The 13,445-nt window shown below is 38.0% G+C and overlaps 1 protein-coding gene across 5 annotated transcripts in view; it reads right to left on the reverse strand.

Moving 5' to 3' along the window:
- Window positions 1-13,445, reverse strand: part of LARP4 (La ribonucleoprotein 4) — a 72,001-nt gene that overhangs the window by 28,528 nt on the left and 30,028 nt on the right. For all 5 annotated transcript variants that reach the window (XM_055394300.2, XM_055394301.2, XM_055394299.2 and 2 more), the window contains 2 exons: window positions 6,994-7,130; window positions 5,443-5,546 (listed from right to left, as the gene is read on the reverse strand). In XM_055394300.2, coding sequence (XP_055250275.2) covers window positions 5,443-5,546; window positions 6,994-7,130 — 241 coding nt within the window. The remainder of the gene's footprint in view (window positions 1-5,442; window positions 5,547-6,993; window positions 7,131-13,445) is intronic.

Here is a 13,445-nt window from a genome sequence, read left to right on the forward strand (position 1 = left end):
TTCAGTTGCTCAGTAGTATCCAACTCTTTGCAACACCATGGACTACAGCGTGCCAGGCCTCCCGTCCATTACCAACGCCTGGAGTTTACTCAAACTCATGTCCATTGAGTCGGTGATGCCATCCAACCATCTCATCCTCTGTCATCCCCTTCTCCTCCCACCCTCAATCCTTCCCAGCATCAGGGTCTTTTCAAATGAGTCAGTTCTTCACATCAGGTGGCCGAAGTATTGGAGTTTCAGGTTCAGCATCAGTCCTTCCAATGAATATTCAAGACTGATTTCCTTTAGGATGGACTGGTTGGATCTCCGTGCTGTCCAAGGGACTCTCAAGAGTCTTCTCCAACACCACAATTCAAAAGCATCAATTCTTTGGTGCTCAGCTTTGTTTATAGTCCCAACTCTCACATCCATACATGACTACTGGAAAAACCATAGCCTTGACTAGACGGGCCTTTGTTGGCAAAGTAATGTCTCTGCTTTTTAATATGCTGTCTAGGTTGGTCATAACTTTTCTTCCAAGGAGAAAGCATCTTTTCATTTCATGGCTGCAGTCACCATCTGCAGTGATTTTGGAGCCCAAGAATAGAAGCAAAAATCAAGAGAGAAAGGGAAACTTACCCAACTGAACACAGAGTTTCAGAGAACAGCAAAACAGATAAAAAGGTCTTCTTAAGTTAACAGTGCAAAGAAGTAGAGGAAAACAATAGAATGTGAAAGACAAGATCTCTTCAAGAAAACTGGAGATATAAAAGAACATTTCATGAAAGGATGGGCATGATAAAGGACAGAAATGGTAAGGATCTAACAGAAGTAAAAGAGATTAAAAAGAGGTGACAAGAATACACAGAAGAACTATACAACAAAGGTCTTAATGAAGGTAATAACCACAATGGTCTGGTCACTCGCCTAGAGTCCAACATCCTGGGATGTGAAGTCAAGTGGGCCTTAGGAAGCATTACTACAAGTAAGGCTAGTGAAGGTGCTGGAATTCAAGCTGAGCTATTTCAAATCCTAAAAGATGCTGCTGCTGAAGTGCTGCACTCGATAGGTCAACAAATTTGGAAAACTCAGCACTGGCCACAGGACTGAAAAGGTCAGTTTTCATTCCAACCTCAAAGGTCAGTGTCAAAGTATGTACAAACTACCATACAATTATGCTCATTTCGCATGCTAGTAAGGTTATACTCAAAATCCTTTAAGTTAGGCTTCAGCATATATGAACTGAGAACTTCCAGATGTACAAGCTGGATTTAGAAAAGGAAGAGGAACCCCATCAAACTGACAACACGCCAGATCATAGAAAAAGCAAGGGAATTCCATAAAAACATCTACTTTTGCTTCATTGACTATGCTAAAGCCTTTGAATGCAAGATTGCCAGGAGAATTATAAACAACCTCAGATATGCAGATGATACCACTCTACTGGAAGAAAGTAAAGAGGAACTAAAGATCCTGTTGATGAAGGTGAAAGAGGACAGTGAAAAAGTTGGCTTAAAACTCAACATTCAAAAAACTAAGATAATGGCATCCAGTCCCATCACTTCATCACAAACAGATGGAGAAAAAGTGGAAGTAGTGACAGATTGTATTAGACTGCCACCCATTGATGTCTACCTTCAAAAATCTATCAATATTCTTCAGATATTTCCAGGTCCTTTAAATAGTATAATGAATTTAGTTAAATTTTAATATAATCTATTATTGTTACCCTTTTATCATTCTTTAGAAAGAATAATATTCACAGATTTACTTTCACAAGTATAAGAAGTCTGGATATAAATGAATCGAAAATTATTCTACCTGACAGCAGTCTTTCAGGTCACCATCCAAATCTCCTCAATTTAATTTGAATTTTAGAGATTATTGCCAAGATCAACCCTCTCTGGCTATTTTAGTCAACTGTACTTCCTTTACATTTTTTTTTTTTTAATGAATAGTGTGTTGTTTTCTTTATCTACTGTTTTTCATCTGTATAAACACTCTGTATGCAGTTATAATAACTACAGAAATAATAACTGGCTAATATACCAAGTATTGCTCAAAGCTCTTTATATAATAACTTGATTCTCACAATTTCATTCGTTACTACTATCCCATTTGGAACTCTGAATGCAGGGTTTCAAAGAATAGCAAAGAGAGATAAGAAAGCCTTCCTAAGTGAACAATGCAAAGAAGTAGAGGAAAACAATAGAATGGGGAAGACTAGAGATCTCTTTAGGAAAATCAGAGATACCAAGGGAACATTTCCTGCAAAGATGGGCACAATAAAGGACAGAAATGGTATGGACCTAATAAAAGCAGAAGATATTAAGAGGTGGCAAGAATATACAGAACTATACAAAAAAGATCCTCATGACCCAGATAACCCTGATGATGTGATCACTCACCTAGAGCCAGACATCCTGGAGTGTGAAGTTTGACCCTTAGGAAGCATCACTATGAACAAAGCTAGTGGAGGTGATGGAATTCCAGTTGAACTATTTCAAATCCTAAAAGATGCTGCTGCTAAAGTGCTGCACTCAATATCCCAGCAAATTTGAAAACTTAGCAATGACCACATGATTGCAAAAGGTCATTTTTCATTCCAATCCCAAAGAATGGCATTGCCAAAGAATTTTCAAACCACTGACTGCATTCGTAACTGCACTCATTTTACATGCTAGAAAGGTAATGCTCAAAATCCTTCAAGCTAGGCTTCAACAAAATGTGAACTGAGAAACTTCCAGATGTACAAGTTGGATTTAGAAAAGGCAGAGAAATCAGAGATCAAATTGCCAACATTCGCTGGATCATAGAAAAAGCAAGAGAATTCAAGAAAAACATTTACTTCTGCTTCAATGACTACGCTAAAGCCTTTGACTGTGTGGATCACAACAAACTGCAAAATTCTCAAAGAGGTGGGAATTCCAGACTACCTTACCTGCCTTCTGAGAAACCTATCTGCAGGACAAGAAGCAACAGTTAGAACTGGACATGGAATAATAGATTGGTTCCAAATTGGGAAAGGAGTACATCAAGGCTATATAATGTCACCCTGATTATTTAACTTACATGAAGAGTACATTATGCGAAATGTCTCGCTGGATGAAGCACAAGCTGGAATCAAGATTGCCAGGAGAAATATCAATAAACTCAGATACGCAGATGGCATCACCCTTATGGAAGAAAGTGAAGAGGAACTAAAGAGCCTCTTGATGAAGGTGAAAGACGAGAGTGCAAAAGCTGGCTTAAAATTCAACATTAAAAAGACGAAGATCAAGGCATCCAGTCCCATCACTTCACAGCAAATAGATAGGGAAATAATGGAAACAGTGACAGACTTTATTTTTGTGAGCTCCAAAATTACTGCGGATGGTAACTGCAGCCATGAAATTAAAAGGCGTTTGCTCCTTGGAAGAAAAACTGTGACAAACCTAGACAGTGTATTAAAAAGCAGAGACATTACTTTGCCAACAAAGGTCCATACAGTCAGAGTTATTGTTTTCCAGTGGTCATGCACGGATATGAGAATTGGACCATAAAGAAAGCTGAGCGCCGAAGAATTGATGCTTTTGAACTGTGGTGTTGGAGAAGACTCTGGACAGTCCCCTGGAATGCAAGAACAAACCAGTCAATCCTAAGGGAAATCAGTCCTGAATATTCACTGGCAGGACTGATGCTGAAGCTTCAATTCTGTGGCCAGCTGATGCAAAGAGCCGACTCACTGGAAAAGACTCTGATGCTGGGAAAGACTGCCAACAGGAGGAGAAGGGGACAACGGAGGATAACATGGTTGGATGGCATCACAGACTCAAAGGACATGAATCTGAGCAAGCTCTGGGAGATGGTGAAGGACAGGGAAGCCTGGCATGCTGCTTGCTCTCCATGGGGTAGCAAAGAGTCAGCCATGACTGAACGACTAAAGAACAACAACAAATTATCCCATTTGGGCTTCCCAAATGGCACTAGTGGTAAAGAATGTGCCTGCCAATGCAGGAGACAGAAGACCCCCTAGAAAAGGGAATGGCTACCCACTCCAGTATTCTTTCCTGTAGAATCCCATGGACAGAGGAGCCTGGCAGGCTACCGTCCATAGAGTGGCAAAGAGTTGGACAGGACCGAAGTGACATAGCACCCATGCATTATTCCATTTAATAGACAAGAAAACTGTGGCAAACACAAAAAGAGATTAAGTAACTTATCCCAGGTCACAGAGCTAGTAAATAAAAATGCTGGAATTCAAATCCGGGCAGTTTCTAGCTCATACACTTGAAATTTTTTCTTAATATTGCAAATATTCTTCCTTTCTGCAATTTTCCATTCAATTTGTTACTTCTGACATATAATTAATAATTTAAAATCCAAGATCCATCTAGTGACAGTTTCTTTTCTAATTTCTCTCACTGCTTCTAAGTTTAGGAAATCATTCTTTTGGAAATTTAATACTGAATGACTCCAGGCAAAAAGATTAACTACTTATGTGTCAAATAGGTGACAAGGGTCTAAAAATTCCTTTTAAAATGGTTAATCAATTACCATATCAGTTAGTGATTAACCCTCCTCATCTCTAATTTATCCTTAACATGGCAACTCAGTGTGAAGCTCCATGGCTTAAACAACATGTGTTTTGGAAACACGAAGATTAAGTTTGAATCCAGACTCTGTAACTTAAAACAGTACATGTGTTATTTAACCATTCCAAGGCTCAGTTACTTTATTTGTAAATCAAAACAAAAAACCTTAGGCTTTAAATAACTATAGTACATGAGAGTTGGTAGAATCTGATTATTAAATAAATGTTATTATACTATGTTATTACATAAAAGGATCTATTTCTGGATTTTTCAAAATAAAACACCTACTGAATGCTTTTAAAATTCTATTTCGATTTTTATTTATATTCATTTCATTTCACCGAGCTACATGGTTTGTGGGACCTCAGTTCCCTAACCAGACATTGAACCCAGGTCATGGCAATGAAAGCCCTGAATCCTAACCACGAGGCCACCAGGTAACTCCCCATTTCTGGATTTATTGTCTCATTAAAATATTATTTTACCCTTCTACCTGTACCATACTATCTTTATGATTGCAGCTTTGCTTTGTTATTTTGCTAACCAGTCCTAAATCATTAATCCTTACTCAAATGTTTCATTCCTAAGTTAATCCTTTCAGTTTAATCATCAAGCTCCAAAAGAGCCTATTTATATTTTAATTGGCATTCAATCAAATTAATAGAGAATCAATATCACTGCAATAGTCAAATTTATCCTTCTAAGAACACAGAATTGTATCATTTTCCTCCCTGTGTGCCATTCTTTCAGTGTTTCAGAATTTACAAAGCAAATCAGTGTTTACCCTATTCAACATAATTGACGTGACAGCAGTGACAAACCTTGCTTGTTTACCTCCTCCAATTTAAACAGTAAAGAATATTTAGCTCAAACAATGCTAATGATTTACCTCTATTGGTGTTGTTTCGGGAATCTCTCTAAGAATCACAATACAACGCTTATGACTTGGTCTCACTTTCTCACCCTTCTCATCAACTTGTACCATGGGAGAAGCTGAAATAAAAAAAAATTTCATTCAAAAGTGAAAAATAGTGATATTATAATTTCATTAAAAAACTATTCATTTCAATTTCCAACTAAATGAATCAGCAGAGGCTAACATCCTAAAAAAATTAAGTGGTAGATTCAAAGATTACAGTTACGATAAAATACCTTGATATTGATATGCAAAGAACACCGTCCAATGTTATTCATTGAATAAATACTCAGAATACTTGCTCTGTCACTTGGCACAGAGTTGGAGCTGAAAAGAAGCCTTCATAGAGTATTCAGTAATTATTTTTCATAAGGTATTTCCCTATAGACAATTACTGAATTCAAGTAAAATCAATGTACCTACACTAGCCAAACACTACTCTGGTAAGTATAACAGGCTTTGACATGTGAAGAAACTCTTCTTCAAGTCTGAGAAGCACTTAAATCAAGAATTATATAGAAATCATTACAAACTTTCTGTGATTTTAACATATTTACTCTTATTTACTACTACAGAGACCTAGAAGCCATCTTTGAGATGCTGCTTTTGAGTAATACTGAATAAAGGTATAAGCCAAAACTTTTATTTCTAGTACCTTCAAAGGATAATATTCCACATCTTTCCACATCTCCCTGCACAGGCAAGTAGAGAGAATAAAAGCAGTTGTTAAAGAAGGCGGCTTGTTTATAAATCCTAGGTTTCAGCCCTTGGAGATTCTGTCTCTTGGCCAAATCTTTAAATGTTGACAAGACTGGGTCATTTTAAGAAATTATCTTTCCAAGTGATCAGAGATTTAATAAATATCTCTATTCCTCTGAGAATGGAAATTCCTACTCCTATGTAAAACTATTATTGGACTTTCTGTTTTTAACTTCTAAACATCTCAAACAAATTTCATATAAGACTGAAGATCTGTCTTTACTCAAGTAGTTAACAAAACCCATACAAGAGAGGTTACCAAGAAATGCTGATGTAAGACACAATTACCATCAAAAATTCTTAAACCTCAATCTAAAAATATAAACTCTTTACCAAATGTTAGAGCAGTGTTTGTTAAACTGCAGGTTGCAACTCTCTAACAGGTTGTGAAAACAAATTCAAAATAAAAGAAATGAACTCATTTCAAGCATTCAGTACTAATCGACATAATTAACATTTCAGTGCTATGTAGTAGCATGTGTATCAGGTTATGCCATCAAGTTTACTTCTTACTGTTGTTCAAGAAAGACATTGCTTTAGAGGGTGGGATAACAATACATAAAGCATTTTAACAGCCAAAAAAACTAAGGTTTAATTGCCTATACTTGAGTAAATGGTATCAAGATGAACCACCAAGGTACAGAATTGATATAGAAATGTATCAGTCAATACAAACAGAAAAATTATTAGCAGAGAATAACAAAAAACATGGAGTTAAAAACAATTTCCTATACTATCAGAAATCAAAAGGTATGATTTACATACATCTCAAAACTTCAAGAATTAGGTCAGGGTCTGTGGTCAATTTTTTAATTTCTTCCATGTTAGCAACTGTCCAAATTGGGATGAACTGATCACTGTCCATTTGAGATATTAGGTAAAGATCCTTTGACAAATTTTCTCTGAAAGGAATAAGAGAAGTACAGTTCTATAAAACAAACTTAAAAAGCACCTAAAGAAAAGAGATGCCTTATTTACTTTTATCACTAAATCTAGGAAAACAAAATTATGCTATCAGAAATAACAAGGTAAACTATAAAAATACATAATATGCAACAGATACATTTTAACAACTTCTGGCAAGTTTCGGCATCCCTGAATACACTGAGTCCAACAGTTTTGAACAAGGGAGTTTATAAAATTATACTGATATGCAAAATGGCTTAAAGTGTATCACAAAATATTACATGCAATTTTGTTCCATCATACTTTATCACTGATGTTAGAACATGTATATGGAGAATACAGTGTAAGTCATGAGTTGGATCATGAGGGATTTTAAATTTTTTAATGTTTTTTATTTTTAATAGGTACATTTGACTTTTAAATTTAAATAATAAAGCTAAAACAACAAATTTAAATCATTTTAAATTAAGACAAAAGATTTTGTCTCATACATTTTTTAAAAAGGAAAACACACTCTATTTTTACACATAAAATACTGTTTAACAACAAACTGAAGGAGAATCAAATTAATGTCTTAAAATTTACATCAAACCTTTGAAATAGTATGGTTATAGATAGCTAGAAATCTTTGCTTAAAAATCGTCTCAAAAAAAAAAAAGAAAAAAAAAATCGTCTCAATGACCACCCTATAACTAAAACCACCCAAGCACTCCTGTTTCGACTCCTCCCTTGCTTACTCAGCTCTACTTTTATCCACTGCACTTATCACCCAATACACTTCTAAGCTGCTTATTACATTTGTTTTGTCTCCCCAGTCAGAATACAGGTTCCACAAAGTATCTCTGTCATTCAATATGGGTTACAAAGCCTTGTGCTTTGCTTAATCGCTCAGTCATGTCCGATTCTTTGTGTCCCCATGGACTGGAACCTGCCAGGCTCCTCTGTCTACGGGGATTCTCCAGGACAGAATACTGGAGTGAGTAGCCTTTCCCTTCTCCAGGGGATCTTCCCAATCCAGGGATCAAACCCAGGTCTTTCACATTGCAGGTGAATTCTTTACCATCAGGGCCACCAGGGAAGCCCAAGAATACTGCAGTGGGTAGCCTATCCCTTCTCCAGGGGATCTTCCTGACCCAGGGATCAAACTGGGGTCTCCTGCATTGCAGGCAGATTCTTTACCAGCTGAGCTAGTAAAGAATCTGCAATTGTTTGGACTGCAGCCCACCAGGCTCCTCTGTCCAAGGGGATTCTCCAGGCAAGAATACTGGAGTGGGTTGGCCAAGTCCTCCTCCAGGGAATCTTCCCAACCCAGGGATCAAACCAGTGTCTCTTATGTCTCCCACACTGGCATTTGGGTTCTTTCACCACTAGTGACACCTGGGAAGACTTAGTGCCTGGCAAAGAGCAGGGTCAAGGCCTTTACATTCAAATTATACTAAAATTGGACTTCCCTGGTGGTACAATGGATAAGAATTTGCTTGCTTATGCAGGGGACATGGGTTCGATCCCTGGTCTGCAAAGATCCCACATGCTGTGGAGCAACTAAGCCCGTGCAACCACAACTACTGAGCCCCAGTGCTGCACTACTGAAGCCTGTGCTCCCAGAGCCTGTGCTTCGCAACAAGAGAAGACACCACAATGGGAAAGCCATGCACTGCAACAAAGAGTAGCCCCCACCTGCCACAACCAGAGAAAGTCCATGTGCAGCAACAGAGACACACACAAACCAAAACAATAAAATAATAAAATTTTTAGTAATAAATATTAAATAAGATCATTTAAATTTATTATTTAATAAAATTAGTATATTAAAATTATACTAAAATAGAGTATTAATTACTTTAAGGTTACCACTGTCAACAAATAGAGGTTATTTGTCTTGGAGGGAAAAAGAATACAGACGATAACAGTGACAAATTCACTCCAGCACAAAAGAAAGGACATTAGAACATACTGTCTTATTCCTTAAGAACCTGAAAACAAGACTACTGTAAACGTGAGTACAACTAAAAGACTGTAGTCTAAAGACTTTCAGCAGGTTTATTCTTATAAAACAGAATGGCATACCCCTAAAGAAACCGCACCTTGTCAGAAGTTAAGTCAAATTAATAGATATGTAACATCTAGGATTACGACTAATACCTAATATTGTTCAGTCGCTCAGTCATGTCCGACTGACTCCAGGAACTGCAGCACTCCAGTCTTCCCTGTCCTTCACTATCTCCCAGAATTTGCTCAAACTCAGGTCCTCTGAGTCAGTGATGCCATCCAACCATCTCATCCTCTGTCGTCCCCTTCTCCTGTTGCCCTCAATCTTTCCTAGTATCAGTGTCTTGTCCAATGAATCGGCTCTTCAGATCAGGTGGCCAAAGTATTGGAGCTTCAGCACCAGTCCTTCCAATGAATGTTCAAGTGTTGATTTCCTTTAGGACAGACTGGTTTGATCTCCTTGCTCCTTGAGGGATTCTCAAGAGTCTTCTCCAACACCACAGTTCAAAAGCATCAATTCTTCGCTGCTCAGCCTTCTTTACGGTCCAACTCTCACATACATACACGACTACTGGAAAAACCATAGCTTTTTCGGACCACTGTCGGAAAAATGATGTCTCTGCTTTTTAATACACTATCTGGATTTGTCACAGCTTTTCTTCCAAGGAGCAAGCGTCTTCTAATTTCATGACTGCAGTCACCGTCTGAATTGATTTTGGAGCCCAAGAAAATGAAATCTGACACTGTTTCCACTTTCCCCCTTCTATTTGCCATGAAGAGATAGAACCTAATACCTAATATGTTCATGACTAAATCTAATATGTCTCAGTGGCAAGTTTGCTGAGCTACAAATCTCAAATGCCCAGCCAGTTTGAACTGCTTCGTAGTTCTGAGTAGCATGTGGCAGATGATGATAAGCTACAGCTCATGTTGTAACAACTAAAAAAGCTTGGATAGATTGCCAAAAAGTCATGTTTTTGGTGATAAAGGAGAGCTGTGGAAGCTACAAGGACAAAATGAAATTCCAGGAAGATGCTCTTTCTTTTCCGAGGGTATGTGCAGATCCTGGACCAGAAGGAAACTAGCAGAGCTTTATCTCAGGCATTTGCACAGGGTTATGGTTGGAGCCTCCAACACACAGCTAATTTTCCTCCATATGACATTTATTGAGTTCTAATGCTAGTAAAGTCAAGCTCAAAATTCTCCAAGCCAGGCTTCAGCAATACGTGAACCGTGAACTCCCAGATGTTCAAGCAGGTTTTAGAAAAGGCAGAGGCACCAGAGATCAAATTGCCAACATCCGCTGGATCATGGAGAAAGCAAGAGAGTTCCAGAAAAATATCTCTTTCTGCTTCATTGACTATGCCAAAGCCTTTGATTGTGTGGATCACAATAAACTGTGGAACATTCTGAAAGAGATGGGAATACCAGACCACCTGACCTGCCTCTTGAGAAACCTGTATGCAGGTCAGGAAGCAACAGTCAGAACTGGACATGGAACAACAGACTGGTTCCAAATAGGAAAATGAGTACATCAAGGCTGTGTATTGTCACCTTGCTCATTTAACTTACATGTAGAGTACATCATGAGGAACGCTGGGCTGGAAGAAGCACAAGCTGGAATCAAGATTGCTGGGAGAAATATCAATAACCTCAGATATGCAGATGACACCACCCTTATGGCAGAAAGTGAAGAGGAACTCAAAGGCCTTTTGATGAAAGTAAAAGAGGAGAGTGAAAAGGTTGGCTTGAAGCTCAACATTCAGAAAACAAAGATCATGGCATCTGGTCCCATCACTTCATGGGAAATAGATGGAAAAACAGTGGAAACAGTGTCAGACTTTATTTTTTGGGGCTCCAAAATCACTGCGGATGCTGACTGCAGCCATGAAATTAAAAGATGCTTGCTCCTTGGAAGGAAAGTTATGACCAACCTACATAGTATATTGAAAAGCAGAGACATTACTTTGCCAACCAAGGTCCGTCTAGTCAAGGCTATGGTTTTTCCCGTGGTCATGTATAGATGTGACAGTTGGACTGTGAAGAAAGCTGATCACCAAAGAATTGATGCTTTTGAACTGTGGTGCTGGAGAAGACTCTTGAGAGTCCCTTTTACTGCAAGGAGATCCAACCAGTCCATTCTAAAGGAGATCAATCCTGGGTATTCATTGGAAGGACTGAAGCTAAAGCTGAAACTGCAATACTTTGGCCACCTCATGCGAAGAGTTGACTCACTGGAAAAGACTCTGATGCTGGGAGGGATTGGGGGCAGGATGAGAAGGGGACGACAGAGAATGAGATGGCTGGATGGCATCACCAACTCGATGGACATGAGTTTGAGTGAACTCCGGGAGTTGGTGATAAACAGGGAGGCCTGGCGTGCTGCAGTTCATGGGGTCGCAAAGAGTCGGACACAACTGAGTGACTGAACTGAACTGAACTGAAGGAGGAAGATGGGAGGCTGGGAGCCAGGCTGAAAAAGTAGAGTAGAATCTTTGTAGTCCTATGGCAGTCCCAGTGGAAGAAGGAACCTTGCATCAAACCTAAGATAGGTTTTCTTGATAAGATATTTGCCAGATTTTGAAGCTGTACAGAGTAAGAGGCTAAAGAGCTCATCTCAAACCTCTGAACAACAGAACTAAATCTCCCTTGGTGTTTCAGGACTAAGCAAAAAAAAAAACTGCGTTTCCAAATCAAAAGCCTAAGAGGGTAATGCCAAAAGAACAGAGATAAATCAGAGGTAAACTGAGTTTATTTTAAATGGCTGCTCAGCCCTGACTCAGCTCAATTCCTGACTAGACTGAAGAAAGCAATCTGCTACTGCCAACCCAAAGAAAGCTCAAACCTTGTCTAAAGAGATAAATTACGGCACTTGCAGCTTCTAGTTTCTTTTTATATGGTGTGGCCAGCATATGTAGTGTCCAAATTATAATCAAAATGCATAAGACATGCAAAAAGGCAGAAGTTATGAATAGAGAATTAAGAGGAAAAAAACTCAAGAAATATAGGCAAACAAACAAATGATCCAGTTAGTAGGCAAAGATTTTTAAATAACTACAGCAAGTATGTTACACAAAATGAATTGCATCACAGGCGCAAATGACTAGAGAAAAGCCACAGGTCTTCTACAGAACTAGGGCCTATTCTAGACTACCAAGGCAAAGAATAAAAAGGAGAAGAAAAGGGAGATAATTCAAGATGAAGAATCAATTAAACCCAAGTCAATACGTAGTCTATATAAAGAAATAAACAAGTCTAACAAAATCCAGGTTGCTAGCTTAAAAAACTAGTCCTCCTCTGAAAAACAGAAGACATTACATTGCAAGGATATTCAAATTCTATCTCTTCTGGAAGAGGAAGTTCTACAAATTGAAATTTTATACATCTAAGCTATAAATATACCTACATAATTCTGAATTCTTATCTGTAAATAAGACATCTTAAAATGTTTGCCTTTTCTAAGAAATAATTGGTAATATAAATTCTATACCCCTATAAATAAAAAAAGAGAAAAATTCTATATACACCTTATGAAACAATCTTATTAAGTCATCTCATTAAAAAACAACTCCATGATCAAATGTTATAAGAGCAAAGTACTACAACTATAATTAAGAGATAACTTAAGAACCTTAAAAATGAATATGATTATAGGAAAAATATCCAACTGAAATTTCATTATTTTTTTACTGAGAATAGATCCTTTACATATTCAATTGGAGACTATATCTTTAAATCTAGTTAAGAAATACACTGAAGAATGATACCAAAATACATTACCAAAGGAAATTTAAAAAACCATTTTTCCGTTCTATTCAGTACAGTTCAGTCGCTCAGTAGTATCATGCTCAGTAGTATCCAACTCTTTGCGACCCCATGAATCACAGCACGCCAGGCCTCCCTGTCCATCAACAACTCCCAGAGTTCACTCAAACTCATGTCCACTGAGTTGGTGATGCCATCTAGCCATCTCATTCTCCGTCATCCCCTTCTCCTGCCCCCAACCCCTCCCAGCGCCAGAGTGTTTTCCAGTGAGTCAACTCTTTGCCTGAGGTGGCCAAAGTATTAGGTTGGTGCAAAAGTAATTGTGCTTTTACACTGTTGAACTTTGCCATTTGATACTGGAATACATTCTTAAATGAGGTTATGTTATACATTATTTTAATGCACATTTCTTGCTTTATATTTTCTTGCTAATGACATTATTTGCCGTGTATATTTATTTTAGACTATGGAAACGATGTTAGACAAAATGCAAACCCGAGAGATTTTCTTGGGTTCAAAACGGGTTGTAAAGCAGTGGAGACAACTTGCAACATCAA

The sequence above is a fragment of the Moschus berezovskii genome, chromosome 6 (assembly GCF_049115385.1).
Source record: "Moschus berezovskii isolate FMDL1 chromosome 6, NW_MosBer_1.0, whole genome shotgun sequence".
NCBI lineage: Eukaryota > Metazoa > Chordata > Mammalia > Artiodactyla > Moschidae > Moschus > Moschus berezovskii.